The sequence below is a fragment of the Ambystoma mexicanum genome, chromosome 4p, assembly GCF_040938575.1.
Source record: "Ambystoma mexicanum isolate Mex_15411 chromosome 4p, UKY_AmexF1_1, whole genome shotgun sequence".
NCBI classification, from domain to species: domain Eukaryota; kingdom Metazoa; phylum Chordata; class Amphibia; order Caudata; family Ambystomatidae; genus Ambystoma; species Ambystoma mexicanum.
The window spans coordinates 1,233,183,634-1,233,196,961 of record NC_090927.1 but is presented as its reverse complement, the minus strand read 5'-3'; the positions used below and the strand labels follow the sequence as shown (position 1 = coordinate 1,233,196,961).

The 13,328-nt window shown below is 46.0% G+C and overlaps 1 protein-coding gene across 1 annotated transcript in view; it reads right to left on the bottom strand.

Moving 5' to 3' along the window:
- Positions 1–13,328, bottom strand: part of CAPN9 (calpain 9) — a 267,256-nt gene that overhangs the window by 46,903 nt on the left and 207,025 nt on the right. Inside the window, exon 16 of the mRNA XM_069606888.1 lies at positions 1,506–1,574. Within this exon, the coding sequence (XP_069462989.1) occupies positions 1,506–1,574 (69 nt within the window). The remainder of the gene's footprint in view (positions 1–1,505; positions 1,575–13,328) is intronic.

Genomic DNA, 13,328 nt, shown 5'->3' with positions numbered 1-13,328 from the left:
GAGGAGGAGCAGTGGAATAGTTTTATGATGGGGAATGACCACGCATGTATAGTTTTTTTGTGTACAATGGAGGAAAATTGGGAATATTTTGGAAATTCTAACATGATGTGAATTTCGACAAGTGCATTGGATATTTTTTAGTTGGGATGTAATGATTAGATCCTTCCTTTTAATTGTGATGATATGAACGAATTTTTGTGAAAAGTTGAATAAACTTTAACATAATAAAAAAAAAAGAAGATAAATGTAACCGAATTGAACTTGATTGTGTTGAGGTCACAGGTGAATGTAGTAGTTTACCATATAGAAAAGGTTGCACAAATGCATGGCAAGAAGAAGATATGGGAAATGGTTCAAATACTTGTCTTGTGTATGACAATGCTCGACCATGCCTCTGTGAAATGATCCCAGGTCCACACAGTTAGATATTAGGCAGAAACATGTGTTTTTTCAATTGTCTTTTTTAAACCGTACAAAGAACCTATCCTTAATCACATGCATTTTGCTACATGTGTGTCCAAGGTTGTTACAGTGGCAGAAGGGACAGGGAGGCTGCATCTCCTGTCATGGAAGTAAGAGAAGGTCATGGCACGCTTGTACCATGCCCCGGAGGGCGCCTAGTTCACAACAGAGCACAGGCATAGCCAGGATTGCCTAACAAGTGGGGCCTGAAGCTAATGTAGTTGGGCCCACTGCAGTGACATTAACATCTGTAAATGCCCACACAGTGCCGCTGAGTGGGCATTTTCGGATTTTGGGTGGGCTTTACCCGCTCAGGTCCTACCCTGTTTAGGCCTCTGGAGCACCATGTGCCCGAGGGCATCCTTTGGAAATGTATGGATGCGCCTCCAGATCCTTCTTCCACTGCCACGCTAGGACGCCAACGGTGTCTGGTCAAATGGTCGAAAATAAATGGTCGAATGACCATTTGATCGAATCAAAATGGTCGAAAAAAAAAGGTCAATTTTTTATTTATTTATATATTTTTTTAAGTTTTGGTTGCTTAAAAAATATTGTTAATGAAGAAAAAGGGGGGTTGGCGGGGGAACCCCCCCATAAAATAAAAAATAAAAAAAAATTCGACTTTTTTTTTGGACCATTTTACTTCGATCAAATGGGCATTCGACCATTTGGTTTTCGACCAAATGACTGGTAACCGCCGCCACAATATAACAGATTTTGTGGGTGGCCTAGAAATTTCCCTTGCATGGCCATTTGCGCAAAATGCTTTCGTTAACTTCCACGTGCGCTAGGCACATAGAACTGAGAAAAATCGGGGCACAAGTCTGTGGCCGTCCTTGGTCACCATGCCCAAGAAGGGGAAATGTATTTGTTCAATGCATTGAATGTGTGTTAAATGAAATCGAAGCACACAATAGACAAAAGGCGACTGGTGAAAGAGTAGGGACATCTTTTTCAACTAGGGTCATAGCTACTCCACCATGTGTTTTTACATCCTAAATATTGCATCTTAGAATATACATGTTTAAAAAATGGACACCTACGATCCACTTCTTCAGCTTGTCCCAGAAGATTTTGAACTCGTTGAATCCCAATTTTCCATTGCAACTTGTCTGTTGCACCATTCGTTAAGGAAAAACCAGGCTGTACATGGTGTTCATTGCACAATATAAAACCAAGAATTTGCCAATGCGCGCCACAATTCAGGCACGCCTCACTGGGTGATACAACAATGACTTAACATACAACTTTTAACACAGATTGCATTCACCGAAACCCAGTAACAAGAAAAACATGTTTACAGAGGACTGCTGGCTGGGTACATACATGTCCCATGGAAGCTCTCCTTTTCTCACCGCATACATTTCTGTCTACACATGCAGCGTAGGTCATACATAAAACGCAACCAGCGCCAACACGACAGGCTAAGGATGTCTGCATTGACATTTACAGAGCAAAAGTGTTATTCTTTCCTTGGCTATTGCCTGAAGCGGTATGCATCAATAATGCGCTGAATGTAAAAAAATAATAAAATATACATTTGAAAAATTATAGATCCAAAAAGCCTGATTCGCAAAGATTTTTGCGCTGAATGTGGACGTGGAGTTTAATTTAAAATAAACCTTTCTTAAAAATGCATGTATATGCAATTTTCACCACGCATTTTCAAGATTCTCAGTGTTTGGGGGCTGGTTGTTCATGAGCAATGTGAGTGGGTGCAAACAGGGGGGCTGGAAAATGGTACAATATTCATCACAACCTCTTTGCATATGCAAAATCTAACTGATCAAAGACCCATAATACGAATAAGGGAAGAATGGTCACGCCCATTGAAATTTTGACGATTTCCAAAATAGGAGCAAAGCAATTGCGTCTGGGACAATTTGCTACTATTATGCACTTAGGGCTCGATTCATGGAATTATTTGCGTGTAAAATCAGGAACTTGCGCGTGAAACACTGCTCATCGATTCATGGAACCGACTGCCCAGGACTTCTCTGTGACTTGTGTGGAGTTCGCAGAGGCTCAGCACAGCTCTGCAAGTGGCTGAGGGCCTTGCGCGAGACTCCACGCCGGGGATAGGCGTGACCTGCATAGGGGGGCGGAACATGCAAAATGAGGAAGAACAAGCCAGAAAGTGGGCGTTACGAGGGACGTACTGCGCTCAGTCCATAGTACAGGCACAAATGCGCACAACAAAGCGTATTCATGGATGTGACCACGCAACCTCTCGCATGCGAAATGCCAATGCAGTGCCCTGGAAATCACTGCCACCCGGAAGCACTGGAAGCAGGCACCTGGACTTGCGCGGCGGAATCGCAACTCTGGAGGTGAGTTTGCATGTCGGATTTAGGGGTACATGCATGCAGATGGGGTTCCAATCCTTAGGGGTGTGCATATGCAGCATAGCGGGGTGCAGTGACTGTTTACGGGGGTTCGCACGCAGTTTGACCAGGAATATAAATGCTTTCTGTGAAACTGTATGCATGTGCTTGGGGTGCAAGGTTTCCAGTTACGTGGGACCCCGCTCAGGGTCCCTGAGATGCAGGCCCGCTTGCAGGGGAGCCCACTCACTGCATGCAAAGGAAATTGTTCTGGCTGTTTTTGCTTTGCGTGGGGTTGTGTTGGGGGCATTCCAGGCGCAACTTGCGTATATGGTTACTTTGCGCAGTCAATTCCATAAGTAGGGTGCGTATTTTTTATTCTGAGCACAGGCTTGTGCAATGTATCGGGACCTTAGTTTGTGAATCTTGCGTCATGGTGTCTTAAATCTCATAAGAAATAGTGACACCATGTGCAGGCATTTAAGTAAAATTGTGGTCCCCCTCATAGTTCATTGTTTCATGAGGGATGCAGAGTGCATTGACAGATACTCAAAGTTCAGTGATCGGGGTTAGTGCATTCCATGGGTCTCCACGACACATCCTCACATGCCCCGACCGCAAAAGGTTTTCAGGTGATTAACTCACCCTGGAAAGTAGCTTCTGTTTAGATTCCCTTTATTAAAACGTATTTTGTGTTCAGAAGCAACGAATGGAGTTGGTTTCTGATGACTGGACTTGGAAACTATTGGTGCAGCTGGAGCCAAATGATGCTTATATGGTCTTAGCTATCTAAAAAACAACGGCAACACAATGGCACCGTTCCCAGCCATATCGTAAAATTCCCTCACTATTCTTGCGATTGTACATGTATAATGAGGCATGTCTACAGATACTCTGGCAGATAAAAGGGTCATGTGGAAGTCCTTGCGTATTGACATCCCTACAGTGACAGCACTGGTGATCTGAAATTAGCCTTTGGAGAGGAAATACAGGGTTTACAGTAACTTGACTAGCGGTGGCATGGCATGGGCTCCCCTTGTGGGTGTGGTGAGGGCGCCCTCTCACTGACTCGCACTCTCTAGTAGGATATGGGGTGGGAAGCTGTACCTCTGGGCGAGTTATTTTACAGCTAGTTGAAATACATATATAGTGTCCCTGCTCATCAGTTGATGCAGCAGCAGGATGCATACTGGAGTGGCCATTTTGGAAACGTGTATCCGTCTCTCTGTGCTGGGATTTTGCAATGGTCACCATACCCAAGAAGGGGAAATGTATTGTGATTGGGGTGCACAGTGTGCTTCTTTGGTTGGAAAAATCAGGTGTAGTTTTTTTCTGGGCCACTTGCCCCACATTGAGAAAGGAGCTAATGTTGAAGGGCTTTTTTAGGAGCAAATCCAGTGGTCAGGTTTTGTGAATCAGGATGTTGGTGCATTTTAGCTCCCTTTCTGTGGTTACTCCCCCTTGGCATGCTTAAATTGAGCTTTGAATACGTTGTGGTGTAATAACAGGCCAAATTATGCTGTTATTTGTCATTGGTGCCATATTTTTCTGGGCATTATGATCTTCCCAAAGCTCTGGTTTGAAGGCTTGTATGTGTATGTTGCAGGCCCATTGATCACTTCGGGTACCAGTATCACGGATAAAAGAAGAGACACATGACTCACGATCAGAGCCTGTGGCGTTGGCCCACCAAGTGCGTCCGTCAATCCAGGCAGAATATGTGGCTGCAAGCTAGTTTCAGACTGTGGTTATTCCCTAATTAGGCCACAGAATTTTCTCTGAATTTTTGGATCTGCGGGATAGAAAACCTTTAATTGTGAGTCAATTATTACAAGCTAAAAGATACCAAAAATACCCGCTTCGCATCTACCCTGCTAATGTTAATGTTAATGTTAAAGGACATTTGTACCGCGCACTATCACCGCTGGAGTGGTCCCCTGGCACTCTGGCGGCTCTGAAAGAGAAGGGGAGGTGGTTAGTGGGAGGAAGCAGGAAAAGTGCAAGAGAGCAGTGATGTGCTGTTGGTGGCCTCAGCCCGGTGGGTCCATTCGCTGGGCGTGGGGTGTTTGCGGCCGGTAGTCGTCGTGTACTATAGTGCAAGACTATGTGTGTTTTCGTTTTGCTGTTGCGATGTAGTGAAGTTTGTGCGGCTTGTTGTGCTGTAGGTTTTGGTTGCGTTTGGTTTGGACTTTGAGGGGTATATGCAGAAAGGGAAATTGTTAGTAGGGTTGGCTAGTTTGCGTCTCTATCCTGAATTGAGGCGCTCGGCTTGCGTAGTCTCCCCTGATGCGGCTCTGTCCTGATCTGGGTCCGACTGGCATATAAGGGTCCTTACTCCTCTGGCCCCCACCTCTAACATGCTCTCTCTCATAGCTCCCCTTATCCTCCCTTCATACTCCTGTGGCCAGTGCACCTGCCAATGTCAACCTCTCAGCTAATGTGGTGATTGCCAATATCTCGACAATTCCACATCACTGTGGTGCCTGGCAGTAACTAAGGGGTGGGTGAAAGTGTTGGTGGGATTGTCTGGGGTAGTTGACTCAGTTTCCATGCGTGCCGCCTGTGTTCCAGTCTATCCGGTGTCACCCGTCCAGTGCCGTGGGAGTTACCCTCTTGGGTCGGGGATGTCCGTGTCCTTTCCGTTTAATGTCATCCTTTTTCCGGTTTTGGTTTCCAGATTTAGTCGGTGGTGTTGAAGAGCCAGGTTTTTAGTGATTTCCTGAATTTTAGGTGATCTTCAGTGTTTCTTATTTCTTTTGGGATGTTGTGCCAGGTTTTTTGCGGCTAAGTGGTAGAAGGAGGTGCCTCCAAGTTTTTTCTTAAGGTATGGTTTGAGTTCCAGGCGGATTTCGTTGCTTGATCAGAGGGGTCTGGTTGGTTTGTAGACTGTTATTTTCTTTTGTAGGAATTCTGCTCCTTGTCCACTGATTGCTCTGTTCGTTATGCACATTGTTTTGAAGGTAATGCAGTGTTTTACTGGAGCCAATGTAGTGTTTTTAGGGCTGGAGTGATGTGGTCTCTTCTGGATAGTTTGAGGAGTAGTCTTGCTGCTGCATTTTGGATCCGTTGCAGTTTCTCCAGGAGGTATTCTGGTATTCCCAGGTAGAGGCTGTTTGCATAGTCGGTTTTTGACATGATTAGGGTGACGATAGTGAGTGTTTTGTGCGTGAAGGAGAGGAAAGGTAGAATTCTTCTTGCTGTGTGGAGGAGGAAAAAGCATTTCTTCACTGTTGCTTTTATTTATGGTTCCAGGGTAAGGGTGTTTGTCCATTAGGACTCCCAGATTGTTTACTACCTTCGATGGTGTTGGTGCATTTCCCATTTCCGTAGGCCATAGGATGGTGGTTTCGTTCTCTTGGTTTTTGGATACGATCATGATTTCTGTCTTTCCTGGGTTGATTTTCAGGTTGTTGGCATCCATCCAGTTGAAGACTTCTTTTACACAGTCGGTTAGGGTTGAATGGTCGGCATCAGTGTCTTTGATTTTGTAGATTATCTGAGTGTCATCTGCGTAGTTGTAACATGTAATGTATTTTTTGTAGATTCTGATGACCGGAGTCTGATAGATGTTGAAATATAGTGGAGATAGTGAGGATCCTTGTGGCACTCCACAGTCGTTAACTCGTGGAGTGGATTTGAAAGGTTTTATCCATACAGTAACTGCACTCTCTTTTACTCATTCCTGCAAGTTTTATCGGAGGCGGTCAAGATGATTAACTAATCCAATAGAGCAGGGAATGTCTGGGGTTTGGACACGGCGTGCTTTAAAATAGAAAATTATGTGCCCTTGCTTTACCACAGAGCCGGTGACCGCTCACAAGTCTTGCGCAACTCTCTGAGCCAACTTGTCTGGGCATGCCGACTAATAGGTTCCTCCTGCGGCACCGTTCCAGTGCTGGGGGCTACCTGGCAGCAATACCAGGTTCTTCTCATTCTGTGCCACCAACCAGCACTAGCTCCAGGTGTTACATAAGAACACTGTCAGGATAATTGTGTCCACTATCGTTCCCATGCTACTTCCCTTCTAAATTAACTTCATTGGCTGTCTGTTTCAGCTCGTATAGAATTTAAAGTCACTTTTTTAGTGTAAAAATGCATCAATGGCAACACTCCTTCCTTCTTAGCCAGTAAATTCCAGATTCATACCCCTACTCTTTGTTCCGGGTCATCACTGGCTTTAATTTTCCCAGGCTTTTCTGTTCAGGGCTCAAGCTTACTGTCTCTCTGAGATCAGAATCTAATTGAAGGGTTTTCAGGAAAAAGCTAAAACCCTTTTTATTTTCAACTACATTTTCAACACCCACTACTTATTTTACACTGTTTGCTTCCTATAGGGCTCGTATGCCTTTGTGTCTGAGCGCCATATAAACAAGCATTGGCAATGATAATAAATTGGGCTTTTGTGTAGGCATGGGAAAGGCTCTTGCTAGGTACAGCCGTTGTGGTATTAATTACTTATTGTTGGTAGGATATGCAAAATGGTGCAAGCACCTGGGCATCTAATAGCAGTGCCTGGCAAAAGCTTAAAGCTTATGCACAAACCAGAAATGGCTTTGCCAATGCATGTTATTGTCGAAGACGTCAGTGAAGGACACGCAGAGTGCTTATAGATTGAGTGGCTGAAGGTAGGCATGGTGAGATATTGTTATTACACCAGTAGCATGTTTACAACTCCAATTAAGGGATTACATTTCAGAAGACTGCTTTGAACAAACACTGGCAGACACTTTGAATGCAATGCCTGATGGCAAGGCTTGATTAATGTGAGCTCAAAGAGTTCCCATGAGGACGTTTTTTAGAGGGGCAGAGGCAGGAATGGGTGGGAATGGCTATAGGAATTAGCATGACCATGTTAGGTAGTGGGTGGGACATAACCAGACAACGCCTACAGACTCTGTGTCATCCTTTTATGTCATTCCTCCCTAACTGTACTTCAATGCAATAGTTTTGGTTTATAGGTGTTGCAAGCGACACCTAATAGCCCAAACTAAAAATCTATTGTGCAATTACCTCATGACCTAAGCATCAACACCAGCAACATTTGAGGTTTTTGTATCAAATCCAATTGCTTCGATAATTCCTTCCGATCTGTGTGGATCCATTGAAGACAGTAGAATAAGAGTGGGACTGCATGCCGAGCAGTCACCCTCACAGTTAATGTAAACGTTATGAGTCAACTCATGCTAGGCAAAGGAATCATTACCCATGACAAAGAACTTCACAGCAGTGTGCTCTGTGCCTGCTTAAGAACGACAGCAAGAGTGTACCTCGTAACCTGTAAAGTGCCAAAGCGACTGTGATATTTTCTGAGGGTGAACAAATGAAAGTTATTAGAGTTGCCCATTTTTTTCCATGGTGAATTAACTTTGCTTGGGATCTTGATCCCATAGGCATTTGGCTTGTTTGGATGCCAAAGAGGGTCACAAGTAGCTATTGGCCAAAATTAAGAGTTAGCTTAATAAAGACATCTCCTCTTCAAAATATGATGAACTCTTAAAAGAAATATAGGACATTGAGGGGCTCCTTGGGGTGACTCTGTGCTGCCCTCCGAGGTTCATACTGGGTGCGTTTGCCTCCATTTTGAGATGTCCGCTGTCACCCTCCCTGCCCCCCCCCCCCCCCCCCCCCGGTGAAAAGTGGATGGTGGCCACAGAGAGCTCTACAGCCACGGGACAGCTGCAGCAGCAGGTACCGGTGAGCCATAACCTCACAATGCAGAGTACTCGCACACCCCTGCTACACGCTGTTCTTCCTGGTCTGTCAGGCCACGTGTGTCCCTGCTGACTGCCAGCCTACGTCATAAGCATGACAACTCCCCAATCCCAGCCCCTTTGACTAATGTAGCGGCCATTTGAGAGCAGGGGTATTTCGTACTACACCAGGACGCCACAGGATTACTATTTCTGCATATAAACATGAATAAGGTGAAACAATTAAAGTACTTTAAAGATATAGAAGCTTATGATTTAACTTATAGAGCAAGCAAAGTTTGGGGTCTGCTCATTTAAAGTAGTATTTAACAGAAAAAGACGAGCCAATTAAAATGTTTGGCAATAGAAATCATGATTACTGTTTGAAGGTGACGACTGAGATTATCTGGAACTATATGCGTTATTCTAATTGGACGTTCACTTCTCGCAAAGTGAAAAAGTGGCCAGCACGTTGGAGTACCTCATGCTGCAAGGAATCGCAAGGCTTCAAGCGACTTCAGAGCTCAAAGATTTTCCATGCAGAGGAATGTTGAGCGGGGAGAGGCAGGAATGGGTCGAGATGGCTATAGGGATTAGCATGGCTATGGGCAGGCAATGGGAGGACTCATCACCAAACAGCACCTATACACTGTGAGTCCCTCCTCAAATGCCATTCCTCCCTATCTGTACTTGAATCAGTACTCAAATGCAATAGTTTGGGCTTTATATAGCCCAAACTAAGAGCCATGCAGAAACCGTGCCCCAGGGAGAGTGGCGCGCCATGCAACACCACTCCCCACATCCACCTCTATTGGGCTGCCGCTACCCAAGCATGTGTGGGCCTAAGCCTCGTGGACATGCATCCCTAGCCCACTGATGAGAGATTCGGGATAGGCAAACTGTTTCAAGATGGAAATAATTGGGTAAAGGCCTGAATGCAAGCTTAACACAAAGCATGCTGTCGACTGCATATGCCAGGAGAAATGCAGCATTTACATGTGGGAGATGACCGAGAATATCGGATACAAAATGTGAAAAGCCTGCTGTGAAAAGTGCAATGCAGAAAAGTGGGGGAGGGAAGCTGGTTACCTTCCGATCGGAGGTGCAGGAAAACATACGCATGCATTGTCTTATCGGGGTACTGGGACACACACAAATAGGAGACCCACATGCAGGAGAGGACAACAAGGTGCCACTTTAGTGCAAACACGACTGCACTATGCATATGGTTGCAGGGAGCACTGATGCTGTTAGTGACCCTAGAAAACATAGCTGGTACACCCCACTGCGCGTCACAAAGAGAGCAAGAGAAAAGAGAAGACATGAATGGCCATACCTGTGGGTCGGAGCAGACACAACGTGTACCTGTGGGGTCACATTCACCCCTCTCTCGTGCAGCTGTATAGGGCCGCTGGCCCAGATGTGACAAGCGAAACTCTTACTGCTCTTTGCACCATTGTAAATGCATATTTGAAGGTACAGAGGGGAAACTATGCAGGACTTTTATGCTAGAAGGCAATAATGTCCCCATACATAATGCCTCAGGAAAAAGCCATTGGCGACATTATATATAGTGACCTTATGTATGGGGACAGGGTTGTGGGGATGTCCTCTGCTCCCATTGTAAACAAACAATCATGGTTGTGGGGGGGGGGTGGTTTATGGGGGGATCCCCCGCATGTTCAATGTAATAATGTCTGCAAAAAACAGCAACTTTTTTGTCAGGGGACAATTTTGCAGGGGGACATTATTACATTGAACCGGCTGCAGCACATTCTTGCAGTTGATGACATTGTAATAGATCTCAACTATCTGCATCCTTGATCAGCAGTCAGAAAAGCCCACCCCCGCCCCCCAGTTGGGAGCCTGGAAAGAGACGTCAGAGAGACCTCGGGGGAGGGGAGGGCAGAGAACACCACCCATCATGCGATGCTGACATGAAGTTGGTAGGTATATTGCAGATTCACCAGACCCTCTCCCCCCTTTCCAGCCTCATCACCCAGTTTACATCCACCCACCCAAAGAGCTTAAACACTATAGCTGGTCATCGTGGCCAGTGAGTGCATACAGTGAGCTCCACATGGACCCCTGGGGGAGTCAATTACCAGACAGCACGGCCTGTGGGTCAGACTCCAGAACATTCTCACCAGTTGTTGTCTCCAGTATAGCCCAGGAAGGAAGTCGATTCCAAACACAGAGCGGAGCAGAAACGGCCAAGGGATCGAAAAGCACACACACGCGGGAGCGGACCTGGCCGGGAAGCCATAGCGGACTCAGGTTGCTGCCATGACTGAGCCAAATTATTCGAATATGACAGCTTCCCTGTGTATTGCCTTGGCACGTGGAGCCACGGGTCATGACAAGTAATTCAAAGCGCACCCAACATGCATGTTCAAGATGAGGACTCCGCGTCAAAACCCATTAGAGATACCTTTGCAACCAGGCCATAGGTGCCACTAGTGAACCCATTAGCACCCTTATTCCATCATGAGTCTGGGTATAAAGGGGGGGGTCAACTCTAAGGCAAGCCAGTTTGCACAGCATTCAGGAGAGAGGAGTTGAGCAAAATGAGGCGAGAAGAAGGAATCGAGAAGGAAGGTGAGGGAGAACTCAAAGCTGGAGGAGGGAAAGAACAAGAAGGAGGGGGAAGAAAAGAGTACATAATGATGGAGATGGGAAGATCAAGAAGGAGAAGGAATGAAGGAGTACAAGGGAGAGATAGGAGCTCCAGAAGGGAGAGGTCCAGAAGGAGGAGAAGACTAGAACTGGGGGAGGGAAAAACAAACAAGAAGAAAAGAGTAGCAGGGGTGCGAGGAAAACGTTATTGGAATGTGGAGAAAGGGGAAGAAGGCGGGGGAATATAATCAAAGAGGTGGAGGGCAGCAGAAATCAGACAAATGTTCAGAACAGTAATCCAGTTCTTGTATAGGCAACACTGGAGCTCTGCCCACAGTCCTTTGGAAACCCGGACTCAGCTCTGTGCCCAAATAACTGGCCTGAAGTGAGAGGGGGAGAGAAGGAAAAGAAAGACAGGAACCTTGCTGGTGCCAGATACCCACATATAAGGGAGGGGCAAAGAAAAGCCAGGGGAAAGTGCAAGAGTGGGAGGGTAAAGACAGGTAAGCAAGAGAACCAAGGGAAGTGTTCATCACACATAATCTCACTCGGGATTCAGATGTGGAGGAATTCCCCCAAAAGGGCTTTGCCAAATGTGGGTCAGAGACAAATGCTAGATCTGAGGCAGTGGCACGAGAAACCTGAAGCCGCCGTGGGCCTGACCCTGTCATGGGCTCTTGGCCAACTTAAGGGTGTGGCTGGCTTCTTACCCTGCATACAGCCCTTGGCTCGGGGGAAGGGGTGTGTCTGTGTAGGGGGTTGACAATAATGACTGCAGCTGAAAGTCCATCTGGCACGGGTGAGGAAGAGATTAACCGTGCTCACTTGAACCCCAACACGTCAGAGTTAAGGATTTAGCACCTTATGTTGAGCTACTGGGCCAGGAGGACCAATCTTGATACAGCCCATGAAGGAAGGACTCTGGAGCTGTAGAACGTATTGAAACTTTGCGTAACTCTGTGGCTCCCATTCAGGAACTATGGGTAACTTTGTGTTTATCACTCAGGATGATCAAATCCTACCCAACAACTGTTTTACATTTGGGAATGCGGATTTAGGACTATGGTCCTAATTTAGATGAGGGGTGTTGAACATTCTGCTCACCTGTTTTGCCTTTCTGGACCTTTTCCCTGTTATTTGGAGATGCATACTTGCTAAGACGCATTACATTTTAAGGAAGATTGAATGCCTTGCTCCACCCCAAGTGTTTTAATCTGAATAAATCCTTGTTTTTTTCGAGTATTTTTGTGGGGTTATGAGTTGTTTGTTGATCATTTGGCCTGTAAGGGACCCCCACACAGGGGCGGAGGGGGGAGGGGGAACTCCTGTGACTGTATCTTTCTGATCGCTGTCACAGTTTATACTGACACAACCTTTTAAAAAAGAATACTGTTAAATAATTGACTATGCAGCGAGTATTATGCGGTAGTTGAGACAGCCAAAAAGGTATCAGGTGAAAATATCTTAATATTTATTCAAAAATGTACAAGAGTGATTTAGAAATTCTGCCCGGAGAGCACTCAGAACGGTCTTTCCAAATCTTAGTATCATGCCCATGCCACACACGAGTGCGCGCACGGGCTGACGGGCACGGCCGGCCTGGAAGACGGAAGTTCAAGGTAAGTGTCTCTGTGTGTGTGTTTGTGTGTGTTTAGAGGGGAAATGTTTTTTAGTGTGGAGTGGAGGAGACGGGAGGGGGCTGGGGAGAAGGTACGTGTGTTTCTGTGGAAGAGTGTTTGTTGCATGGACGGGAGGCAGGCGGGCAAATCAATGTGCGTGTTTCTGCATGTGCCTGTTTGTTTGTGTTTGCGACTGTGCGTGTGTCTGCTTGGGAGGGTAGGAGGGTCCTGGAATTATTGGTTTTGCTGGGAGAAGCAGGAAAGTAAAGGGGAGGGATAGGGAGGTGAACCTCCCACCCCCGGTTGAGGGAGGCTGGACGATAGGTTTTCAGTCGGAGTTGGGGGTGAAAAATTATATTGCCGAATATTAAAGGCTGCATCAAATTGGCTGAAAAAATCAGGCTTTTTTCGTGCAGCCTTTAATATTCGAGAATTTCACATAGAACCACCAAAAAGCTTGTTATGCTGTTGACCTGTTTCGATAACTAGCAGGCCGCCAAATCTGAAGTCACCCTCAGAAAGCTGGTGCCCCAGGACAGGCATAGCACTTAAGACTACATGTTCATGTCCTAAACATATTCAGATCGCTCAAATTTCCAAGCACGGGGCACTAGCGA